Source organism: Cricetulus griseus (genome assembly GCF_003668045.3).
Source record: "Cricetulus griseus strain 17A/GY chromosome 1 unlocalized genomic scaffold, alternate assembly CriGri-PICRH-1.0 chr1_0, whole genome shotgun sequence".
Classification (NCBI taxonomy): Eukaryota; Metazoa; Chordata; class Mammalia; order Rodentia; family Cricetidae; genus Cricetulus; species Cricetulus griseus.
Window position 1 is genome coordinate 189,052,112 of NW_023276806.1, and position 12,336 is coordinate 189,064,447.

Consider the following 12,336-nt stretch of genomic DNA (forward strand, 5'->3'; position numbering starts at 1 on the left):
TTTGTCTGCGGTTATGCCTGTGCACCATGTGTATGCAGTGCCTGCAGAGGCCAGAAGGGGGCTTCAGACAACCACTGGAACCCAAGTTACAGACAGCTGCCAGAAGGGGGCGTCAGACAAGCCCTGGAACCCAAGTTACAGATAAGTTAGCTGCCAAGTGGGTACTGAGAATTAAACCTGGGTCCTCAGCAATTGCAATGGTGGATTCTCTTAACCACTGAACCATCCCTACAGCCTCAGGTCCTACTTCTTTAAGTTTCACCCCACAATGGAGACTATGCTTTCAGAGCATAAATCCTTGAGAGAGAAACTGAAAGCCCCCCCCCCCCAAGAGGCTCAGGCCCCCAGGATTCCGGCCCAGGACCTTGGCCACCCCAATCACCAGGCAGAGGCAAAAGCTTGATGCAAACAGCAAGAGGTTTTATTGCAGTTGTTTAACAAGCTAACCCCATGTTAGCTCGGGCCCTTCATCCATCCACCATGGCTGATGGCTGGGAAAGATGGCCAGAAGCCACTGCATAGAGATCTTATAGGGCAGTGTAAGGGGAGTGTCTAGGGGTACGCACAGGCTCAGGATTGGTGTGCCTCCAGGCTTGCCCTGTGTTGATTGGTCAACTGGTTGTTATGGCCCATAGGCCCTCCCAGGGCGATTGCTATGCTCTGCGTGTTATTGCTGAGCACTTGTCTGTAAAGCACACCCGGAGCCATAAAGCATAGCACCACCAGCTAACCACGAGGCAGGCATCTGACCTTAGTGACCGAGGCAAGGTCAGGCAAGCACGTGCTAGGCTGTTATGGCTGCTGAAATGGGGAGCCAGTCCCTTCAGAAACCACATCTAAATCATAGCAAAAAACTCAATTTAAAGTTAGTCCATTCAATCCCAAATACTATCTATTAGGTAATTGCAGAGAAAATGAGAGATTGAAATAAATAACTGAAAGAATAAAAAAAGATTCTCCAAGAGATCAGAAAAAGAAAACAACACAGAAAAGGACTGAATGAAGCCTGACAGGACAATGAAGGGAATGAGAATAGCCATAGAAGAGGTAGCATTTCTTGAGTTGATCAGTTAAGTAGCCTAGGTGAATTCGATGTTGATAGTTTGCCATCATTTGTATAGTCGTGCCATCTATTCTGAAGAATTTTAAAAATGCTTGCTTGTTTATCTGGTTATTTGTGTGTATGTATGTGTATGGGTGTGCTCATACCTCTGCATGGATGTGGATGTCAAAGGTCAAATGGCAGTTGGTTCTCTTCTATTACGTGTTCTAAGGATTGAACTTGGGTTATTTGCCTTGGTGGCAAGTACCTTTTCCTGCTGAGCCATCTTGCTGTTCTGTGCTTTTTTATTGCTTGTGTCCTGGTTACCCTGCTCAGTGGGATCTATAGAACTGTGTTCTGTGTACAAAAATAGCTTCAGGAGACTCATGCCACTTCCTTTCCGTGTGCCCCGTCCCCTCACCCTGCTCCCTGGCACCTCTTCTTGCCCTCATCATCTGTAACAAGATCGTCTGTCTAGAACAGTGGCTGGATTGGCCAGCGTCTTTGCTCATCACCACACTCTCTTGCCTCCATGACAACTCTGGATTTCCCCTTACAGGGCACCGTGCACCCTGTGACCACCATCAGCAGCAGTGATGTGGAAAAGGCTTACCTGGCATTCTGTGTCCCAGGGGCTGATTCCCAGGCAGCCACCTTGAAGTTCCAGGCTGGAAAACACAACTACGAGTTAGACTTCAAAGGTAACCTTCCTTGTAGAGAGAGTCTAGCCCTCCCCTTCCCCCGGGAGGCCTGGGCTGGTATAGGAAAGGAAAGGAGGATGTATCTCTCTCAAAAGACAGCTAGACCTGTCAACAGGTGATGCCGTCCTGCACTGTCAAGGCGATGGATGTGCTTCAAGGGTAGGAGGCGAGCACAAGGCCAGTGAATACAGTGTGGCTGCTCTGTATCTGAAGGTTAACCTCCGTCCCTGACGGGGCCCACATGGCTCTGTTACGAAGGGTCACCTCATTGCTCCTGGTCTGGCACCAAGGTCACTGCCTTTTCTGTAGGTGCTTTCAGCTTTCAGCCGTGATGTTATAGGACACACTAATTAAACGTCCTGTACTTGTGGTTAGTGTCCAGAAGCTAGAGCTGAGATGAGTTTCCCCATGTACCTTGGCAGACAGAAGCAGAGAAGTCACCCATTGGCCAGTTCTTCAGTGGCTGGTTTATGAGACTCCTTCAAGTTTGAGTTGTGCTTTAGTTTCCCACGCCATCTCTGTGCAGACATTTCCTTCCAGCTCTTCTTAGCTCACCTTTGCTTACATTTAATGTTTATATCTGGAGCCTTGCAAACCCAGCATGTTAAAGGGATTCAGTGTGCTATCCACACCGTTTTTGTATACTCTGTTCCCTGTGGAAAGCAGCAAATTGCCATTGGTGAATTTTCCTAAAACCACTTGGTTGCTTGTTGTCAGCCAGTTATTTTTGGTTTGTAGTTTTATAGCACTAGTGGTTTTGTTTAAGGAAGACTCCCTGATGCTTGTCTTGCCCCTCAGAAGTTTCTTCCATTCTTCGGGGGAATGACTTGTACTGGAGGACACCAGCCAAGAGTGTCACAAATGATGATAGTGTGTAGAAGAGCACAGGTGGAAAGAAAAAGTGGGATTGCCATGAAGACTTAGTTTATGCAGCGGTCACTCCTCTGCCTGCTAACCATAGTTCAAGAGAATACTTTTAAATATCTGGAAAATGTCAAACATACCTTTCTAGTTCTCAACTTGGATTTCAGTCCCTGGAGATAGAACAGACTTTCAGGACGATGTGGCTAGAAAAAACATTCTCACAGTGACCTGACCTAAGGTCATTAGGTGGTCACAGTTCACCAGTGGCTTTATTTTTATTTTTTTGGTAGCTAGTAGTATCTATAAAAGAAAAGCATGGAAGTCATTGGCTTCACCTACATAGTCTCTACTATGTATAATGAAATAGTCTCAAGCCAAACTCTGCCACTTACACTAACTGATTATCAGGAAGCAAATACTTCCAAAATGACTTACTCTATGGGTTTGGGGATACCAGCTCTGTTAAGGATTCTTGTCATGAAAGAGTAACTGAAAATGATAGCCAAGTTTCCAGAAGCAGAGTAATGACATCTTGTTCCTGGCTGTCAACAGTAGAATCACTCATGGCAAGCTCAGTTAGGGATGTGCCCCAGTGTAAATTAAGGAAACAACAAGGTCATTAGGAAAAGCGGCTCTTTTATTCCCCCACAGAAGGTTAGGGAAGGTGTCCAACATATGCTTAGCCAGTCCATATATGCCAAATAGTCTATTTCAACTATTTTTTTTTGGGGGGGGGGTATTTCGAGGCAGGGTTTCGCTGTAGTTTTGGAGGCTGCCCTGGAACTAGCTCTTGTAGACCAGGCTGGTCTCAAACTCACAGAGATCTGCCTGCCTCTGCCTCCCGAGTGCTGGGATTAAAGGCGTGAGTCACCAACGCCTGGCACTCATTTCAACTATTGAAAGGTCATTTAAGATTCATTATATATGGTTGTAGCGCAAGTTCTAATAGGTCTTAATAATAAAAATCTGAGTCAGATAAAGGGGAAAATGCTGAAAGATCAGAAAGATGAAGGAGTAAGCCACAGCCACACCTTACCTCCTTAACTTCTCAGCCAAAAGGAGACTGAGCTGTCTCCCCCCACCTTATCACTTCCTCTCTCCCCCCAGCTGTATCACTTCTGTCTGTCTGTACAGACCTCCAGACCTCTATGGTTAACTAGTGGCTAGCTCCTCCCTCTGATCTTCAGGCAAGCTTTGTTTATGAGAGTATAATCAGGATATCACTGCATATGGTTAATAAGCCAAGTGTGCTAATGAGCAAAGCATCAGTGGAAGGTTTAGTGGTGGGCGACAGAAGGGTTATGGGGCTAGGTGGATAGCTGACTCCAGAAGATAACAAGGGTAGCTGCAGTGTAAGGGACACACCCTCAGATTATTACATAGTTTATGTTCAAAGGCAGGTAAATTCCAGACGTCCAAAATTTTTAGTATTAAAATGTTCTTAAAATGAAAATAAAAATTGGTTTATATGTTTAAGTATAAAAGTAGCACTTGATAGGGTTTTCTTAATAGGAAATATAACTTGTAGCTATTTGTCATTTTCATTGCAAATGTGGATGGCTACCTACCCTCAGAACCTGAGATTGGGGGTGGGTCAATTGAAAAGACTGATAAACATTGCTATAGAGTCAGCTTACTCAAACTGTTTTCTTTATTTTTTTCTTCAGTTTTTATATTTTATTACATTACTCCCAATTCCCCTTTCCCCCACTCCTCCCATCTGCTCCATGGAGAGGGTGAGGCCTCCCCTAGGAAGTCTACTAAGTCTGTCCCATCGTCTCACTGAAGCAGGGCCAACGTAGCCCCACCCCACCCCACCCCACCCCACCCACACACACCCCTGTGTCTAGGCTGAGCAAGGTATCTCTCCACATAGAATGTGCTCCACTAAGTCAGTTTGTGCGTTCGACTTAGATCTCAAACCACTGCCAGTGGCCTCATACATTGTCCCAGCCACACCATTGTCACCTTTATTAATAAGGGAGTCTAGTTCCGTGTTGTGCGGGTTCCCCATTTGTGAGACCTGAGTCAGTGATCTCTTGATAGCTCAGGTCAGCTGTTCTGTAGGTTTCTCCATTGTGATTTTGACTCCTTTGTTCATATTATCGCTCCTCCCTCACTTTGATTGTACTCCAGGAGCTTGGCCCAATGGTTAGTTGTGGATTTCTGCATCTGCTTCCATCTGTTTCTGGAAGAGGGTTCAAGCTCCTCTGGGGTTATGGATTGTAGGCTGGGTATCTTTTGCTTTATGTCTGGTGTCCACTTATGAGTGAGAACATACTATATTTGTCTTTCTGGTTTTGGGTTACCTCACTCAGGATGTGGTTTTTTTGTTGTTGTTGGTTTTTTTTGTTTGTTTTTTCTAGTTATGTCCATTTGCCTGCTAATTTTAGGAAGTCATTGTTTCTTACCACTGAGTAGTACTCCATCGTATAAATATACCACATTTTCTTTATCCATTCTTCAGTTGAGGGACAGCTTACTCAAATTTAAGAAAAATCATAAGGACAAAACTACTACCTATAAATTGCATTAGCTCAAGATGTGGTAATCTGGTCTCAGGCTTGGCTGGAACTTCTTAACATCCAAGCTGGAAAAATTGCTAAGCAAAATAATAATTAAAATATTATTGGAAGGAACAATTCAAAAGCATTCATGTGTAAATTGATACACCAATTACTAATCATTTCTCTATTCATTAAACGCAGTCTCCTAAGGATACCTATTTCCTTTATGACTATTTGAAGTGTGAAAAATGGCCTTTTTAAGACTGATCTTAGGTTTTACATGTTGGATTATGTGCCCAACCCACTTAATTTATGTTTGCAGAACATTAGTGCTGTGCATACACACACATGCATTTGCGAAAATACACAGGCACACCCATGTATGTGTACATGTGTATATTTTCTCATTAGATTTTCTTTTTAGCCTTTCTACAGAAAAACCTTGTGTATGGCACCATCAGAAAGGTTTGTCGAAGACCCAAGTATGTATCTCCCCAGGATGTCCAGATGAAGCAGTCCTGGTAAGCGACATTTGTGAGCTTGCTTGGTGTATGATTTCAATTGAGGAAAGCTTTGCTGCCAGTAACAGAAGCTTCTCAGACTATATGAAAGGGTACTGGACTGGCGGTCATGACTAGCATACTACTGTCATGAAACCTATGGGAGCTGGGCTGTGGTGGCACACACCACTTAATCCCTGCACCAGGGAAACAGAGGCCAGCGATCTCTGAGTTCAAGGCCCGTCTGGTCTACAGAGTGAGTTCCAGGACAGTCATGGCTATTCATAGAAACCCTGTCTCAAAAACAAAACAGTATTAAAATTCAAACCTTCTAGTTGGAAAGTCTTTGAGCCCTAGTGACAATTAGCATTATGGTCATCAGAAAGTCACAAGACTGTCTGTTGGAATGTGCAAACCTGGCTAGATTTGAAGCCAGCCGCCATCAGTTTGTCTTTAAATGTGACAACTGAGTTATGGACCTGAATCTTAAAAAAATGTTGAAATTTCCAGGTGTGTGCCATCACACCTTTAATCCTAGCACTCAGGAGGCAGGCAGATCTCTGTGAGTTTGAGGTCAGTCTGGTCTACAAGGCAAGTACAAGACAGCTAGGGCTATACAGAAAAACCCTGTCATGACAAACAAACAAAATCACAAACAAGCAAACAAACAAAAGAAAGAAGCTACTGGTATAATAGTCATTAGCAAACCAGCTTCACTTTCACAGTGGGTTTCTTTGTGTCACAGGATGGCTACTAGGAGATCTAATTGAACCCATCAGCAGCACATAAGGCAGGAGAGAGACTTTCTGTAGCTGATGAGAAATTCTTGAGCTCAGCACTGATAAAACCCTTTAAAGCAAGAGTGGTTTAGTCTTGGGCAGGTGTGATGGGATTGAGCTAGCCAAACCACATAGCTGTGTACCAGAAGAAGATGGCCCGGATAGTGAAGATGTACCAAGTTCCCCTTAGAGTCCGAGTTGGCCATGGCCAGTGCTGGGACTTTTGGACAACAGTGTTGTTAGCTGCCTAAGCTTTATTAGCCCAAGAAGCCAAGATCACTTTGGGTTTGTTGGTTCTCTGAAGACTTCAGAGAGAAAGTTTATTGATTGTGTTTGTAAAACAGAGAGGTCATTTTAAAAAGATCTGGTATAAGTAAGAGGAAATGTGTATAGCAGTCCAAGAAGCAATGTCCTGGGACTCAAATACAGCAACATAAGTTCTTGAAAAAAAAAAGTCCTTTTTTCTCTTCTAATTAAAGTTTATTTTTGATGAAATGTAAAACATGTACTTGTTTAAAGTCAGAACTCTATAATACAGTATATCCAGTAGTTTATATCTGTGTTATCTATACCCTGATCTCAATGTGGTACCCACTTTTGTTTGCTTCTAATTGTTCTTTTCTGTGCTTATCTTTGCAAAAATAAAAAATAATATGTATATATATGCACAGATAACCATAAAGCCATCTGCCTACTTCCCGTCTTTGCTTACATAAAAGATAGCCTATGACATATACACCTTTTAAAAATTCTTTAGGCCGGGTGGTGGTGGCGCATGCCTTTAATCCCAGCACTTGGGAGGCAGAGGCAGGTGGATATCTGTGAGTTCGAGACCAGCTTGGTCTACAATAGCTAGTTCCAGGACAGCCTCCAAAGCCACAGAGAAATCTTGTCTCGAAAAACCAAAAAAAAAAAAAAAAAAAAAAAAAAAAAAAAAAAATTCTTTAAAATATCCTGGTAATTGCTCTGTTCAAATCATTGAAGACTTTTTTAATCTGCTGCTTGTGTGGTCCATTAGCATTTGTATATAACATCATTTATTTATTTGTTCCTATTCATGGATGTTTGTGTTTTCAGTATTTGGCTATTAAAAAATACAATGCTACAGATAACCCTCTGGTGTATTTGGAGGTTGGTTGTCAGGTCAGAGTCAGAAGGCAAATTGAGTTCCTTTACATGAGCTTGGACCACTCTGGCCACCCAGCAAAATCACTGTTGACTCATTTCCCTTGGCCTTGCCTCTGGTGAACCCTCAAGGCCTTGGGCTTCTGCTCTTTTCATAGTGTACTTTAGGTTGCTGACTTTTATGAATCAGATTGAGTATATATATATTTTTTTAAAACATAAGGGGCGATTCACCAATTCCATTTTTTTCTTCTGTGGACTGTCTGTTTTTCAAGACAGGGTTTCTCTGTGTCACCCTGGCTATCCTGGAGCTTGCTCTGTTGACCAGGTTGGCTTCAAACTCACAGAGATCCACCTGCCTCTGCCACCTGAGTGCTGGGATTAAAGGTGTGCACTACCACAGACTGGGCCTTATTTTTTTCTTAATTTAAATTTTACTATTATGATTGTGTATGTAGATATGTGTGTGAAAACAGACTTGTGTATGCATGGCCTATGCATAGAAGGGTGAGAGAAAACTTTGGGGATCTGGTTCCCCCCTTCCATCGTGGGTGCCTAGGAACAAAGGTCTCGCACTCACACAATGAGTGAAACCCCTCCATAGCCCCAAGAGCTTCTTAGTCTCCTAGGGCCTTTTAACCCTTGACTGCTTCTGTAAACTTCAAATACATCCTCTTGGCTGGTTTTCTGCTTTTTTATTCTCTTGGTATTTATAAGGCATTTCTCATTAGAGCCGTTTTTTACAAATTTGTTTTTGTTTTTGTTTTACTGTTTTGGTTAAATGCCAGTCTTTTTGGTATTGCTTCTAGGTTTAGTTGTGACTGATTGCAATGGTCCTATATCACATTACATGAAGTAATTGTTTTTATTCTTTCCCTATGCAGAGCTTGCCCTAAGCAAAATTTGGAAAAGTCTTTTTCTCTCTGTCTCTTTTCTGAGACTGGATTTCTTGTGACATCATTCTAATTTCGTTTTTAGGGGACCATAAGCAGACATGTGCTTAGCATGTTCAATGCAAGGCCCTGGATGGTCCCTGACACCACAAAAAGTAGTTATTGTAACCAGATACAGAATAGGGCACAAGTGGGCTGTGGGCTGAGTGCTGTGTGTCCTGCTCCTGCCCATACAGGGGAGGTGCCCACTGCAGCGTTGGTGGCTATTTGGGCACATATGAGTCTGCAGGAGCATCATTTAATGTAAGATTTGAAACTGATTTGAATACATGCAGTTTAGTTCCATTTTCAATTAATATAATCCAGGGCTGATAAAGCATTTGCTGTCACACTTGACTTACCCAAGTTTAGACCCTTGGACCCACATAGTGGTAGGAGAGACGCAACTACACATGATCCTGTGGCTTCCACATGCATAGTGTACACATGTGCTTGTGAGGCACACGCTATGCACATACACGTACACACAAATGAAGTGTAATAAAAATTAAAAATGCTTTCACTTTTAAAAAAGATATTTTATTTTCCTTTCTACCACTTTGGAAGTTGTGTGCTGTGTTAGAGACAATGTAAGAAGCTCTGTGGGTTCTTCACTTAGGCACAAATGAATGAATGAATGAATGTCTTTGTTTTCCTACTGTAAGGACCTGCATACTCTCTTGATATTGTGTGTGTGTGTGTGTGTGTGTGTGTGTGTGTGTGTGTGTGTTAACTTTAGGAGGCACATGTTCTATAATGTCAAGGCTTCATTAAATTACTCATATTTTAACCTTGATTTGTCTTTTCAGATTTCTTAGGTAAGATTTCATAGGGAAGAGAGAGGTGATTGTTTCTGGTTAGTCTGAATGTCTGTTTGTCTTTGAAAGATGCTTTCACTGGGTGTAGACTGTTAGGCTGTAGTTGCTGTCTCTCAGAACACTGAAGCTACCACTTTACTGTCTTCTGCTTTTCATTGTAGCTTTTGCAGTAGTATTGTAGGTCTATTACTTTTTGATGCTATCATGCTTTCTTTTTTTTCTTTTGCCCCCTCTGGATAATTGTAAAGGTCTCAGTTTTGGAGTTCTGCACCTCATTCTGCTGTATCTAGGCATGTATTTATATCTGTTCTGCCTGAGATTCCGTGGGCTTCTTAAAGCTGTGGTTGATGTGTCTCATCAGTTGTGTTCTGTCTAGAGCTTCCTTAGGTTCTGATTGGATTCCCACCAGGCCTTTCTCCCACATATCCCATCTTCTTGCTCTCTGGACCAATTTCTGAATACTTTCACTCCACACATCTTTCAGCTCACTTCACTCTTGAGATGGGAAGATCTGTGAATTAGCCATTGAGTTTTTATTGTCAAGGATTCAATTTGTTTTTCTAGCAGCTCTGCTTGGTTCTAGTTAGATTCTTGTAGATCTTTTTATGGTTTTCCTACATGTGTTTTCCAAGTGTTTTCTTTAGTCATAGGAAGAATAAATGCTGATTTATAGTTGATAATTTCACTGTCTTAATAGGTGAAAAAAAGAACTTTGTGGCTGGTTCTTGCTGATGGATACTTGCTTAGTTATTTTTCAACTGTGACATTTTCCTAGAAAAATTATGTGTGGGATTTCCTGGAGGCTTGGGATGAAGGTAGATCTTCTGCAGGAAGGGAAATTAGTTGGATTATAGTTTCCAGTGATGCTCCTAATCCCTTTGAGTCATGTTTTTTAGTACTGCTTTATTTGTTTATATTTTTAGAAGATAATGTAATGCCTCTGTTGCATGGCACCCTTTAATTTAGCACAGAAGTGTGTGTGAGTGTATGAATTACAAAAAAGAATGCACATTTAAGAAGGACAAAAACAGATCACAAGAACCCTTTCATCATCTTAACTCAAATTTCTGTCACCAAGGGGGTTTGGGGGCCAATTTTACAGTTTTAAAAATACTTTCTGAAGCTGGGCATTGGTGGTGCATGCTTTTAATCCCAGCACTTGGAAGGCAGAGGCAGAAGCAGGCTCTGTGAGTTTGAGGCCAGCCTGGTCTACAGAGCGAGTTCCAGGACAGGCTCCAAAGTAATACAGAGAAACCCTTCCTCGAAAAACAAAAAAAAATTTCTGTCGAGTGTATATCATTAAGGCTTCAAAAAAAATTTTGATGTCTTTTGAGTTTCCAGACTTAGGTAAAGGCTGGGGCCCATGTGTACTGCTTTACTGAAGTGCTCTGTCTCTTTTGTGTCGTTGGTGGGGTGCAGATGAGAAGTGCATTTTTCAGGACTGATGGCTTTTTAGTTTGGCTGGTAGGCAAGATGAAAGTGCTCTTGTGTTGTAGATACTTTGCTATGTACTTCCTTGTCCTCTGTCTTTTAAAGTATATTATACTAAGATTCAGGACTGGTGATATTGTCGAGTAGAGATCACCTGTGATGGATTTCCATGTGTGTAAGGACTCACTGGTTTTGCTTATTACTTCTTCTAGCAGTACTAAGTTTCAAGGCCCAAGGAGCATCCCAGACTACTGGGACCCTGCAGCCCTGCCAGACCCAGGATTTAAGGTATGGGATTCACGCACCCTGGAGCTGGACAGAGGGGATCTGTAAAGATGGATGAAGCCATGCCTCATGGCACTGGAGGGTAGAGATGTATGTGGGCTTTGAGTTTTGTTTCTGTAGATGTTGGGCATTTTAAGGCCAGTGACTATGGGTTGTATGTATAGGTTGACTGTAGCTCTCGGGGAAAGGAGGTGCTTAGTGTAAGGGGAATAGATGAATTGCGACAGAAGTAAGGAGCTTGCAAGTAGGGCTGGACTAATAAATCTGTTTCACTAAGTAATAAAGAGAAACCAGGGGGATATTTGAGTGTGATGAGGGACGTTTAGAGGGGGGGACACCAGACATCTGTAGACAGGAGGACAGCTCATTTGAGGCTTGCTTCCTGGGAGTGGTGCTGAGCACAACACTTTCTTGACGAATGTCCTTACTGCTCCAGCAGTATGAGGCACCTTGGCTAATTTCCAGGGCTGGGAACATGCTGAGCACTGCAGATAGGCCTTTCCAGTATGGAGGCTGTCCTGGGAGGATGTCTCTTACAGAGCACGAGGCACACACACGGTAGCAGGAGGCAGCAAGTGAAAGGCTAGAGGAGCTCACACACCTTTGTTGATTGTGATTCTCATGGGCCAGGTGCTCTAGTTTTTTGTCTTTGACCTATGTGAGATATAAAATAGTAACAGTGACATCCTGGAGACACTTAGGATGGGTGAATTAGGCACCACCTGTTGAACTTATGAGCCATTTTCAAAGTGAACAAGAGGTAAATTACTAACTTTGAAAACATTCTATACCCGGAGAGACTGCATCTCAGGGAAGAGGGGCCAAGCCATCACTCTTTGGTCCTAGTAGTCTCAGGAACAGTTCATGTATTTGAGTCATATGACAATAACATGTGAAAATTGTTTTCCCCATGTAGAAGATTATTCTCAGTTCTTCCTCAGAAGAGTACCAGAAGGTGTGGAACCTCTTCAACCGTACACTACCTTTCTACTTTGTTCAAAAGATCGAGCGGATCCAGAACCTGGGCCTGTGGGAAGTCTACCAGTGGTATGTTTTAATGATGGCGGCTGCCTTCCTTACCCAAACATGCCTGACTCCCCAGGACAGTCAGGGGCAGCAGTGTGCTTGCCTAGGCCTGTTGTACACCATGAACAGTCTCTGCTCTTTCCCATTCTCAGGCTGTGTGATGTAGCAGCCCTTTGTAAAGGCGTGGGGCCTGAAGCTTCCCTAGCACAGGTCCTATTCTCATTGTGACTAGCAAAGCCAGACTCCATTCTCATCCATTCTGACTTTGGGAAGGTCAGTGGGGCAGAGCAATACAGTTCATTCACACTACCAGCCTTAAGAACTCA

At 42.8% G+C, this 12,336-nt stretch overlaps 1 protein-coding gene across 4 annotated transcripts in view; it reads left to right on the forward strand.

Moving 5' to 3' along the window:
• Positions 1–12,336, forward strand: part of Parp12 (poly(ADP-ribose) polymerase family member 12) — a 36,840-nt gene that overhangs the window by 21,279 nt on the left and 3,225 nt on the right. For 3 of the 4 annotated variants that reach the window (XM_035450474.1, XM_035450472.1, XM_027391511.2), the window contains 4 exons: positions 1,602–1,743; positions 5,539–5,635; positions 10,912–10,987; positions 11,901–12,031. In XM_035450474.1, coding sequence (XP_035306365.1) covers positions 1,602–1,743; positions 5,539–5,635; positions 10,912–10,987; positions 11,901–12,031 — 446 coding nt within the window. The remainder of the gene's footprint in view (positions 1–1,601; positions 1,744–5,538; positions 5,636–10,911; positions 10,988–11,900; positions 12,032–12,336) is intronic. The other variant, XM_035450473.1, reaches the window with a different exon arrangement.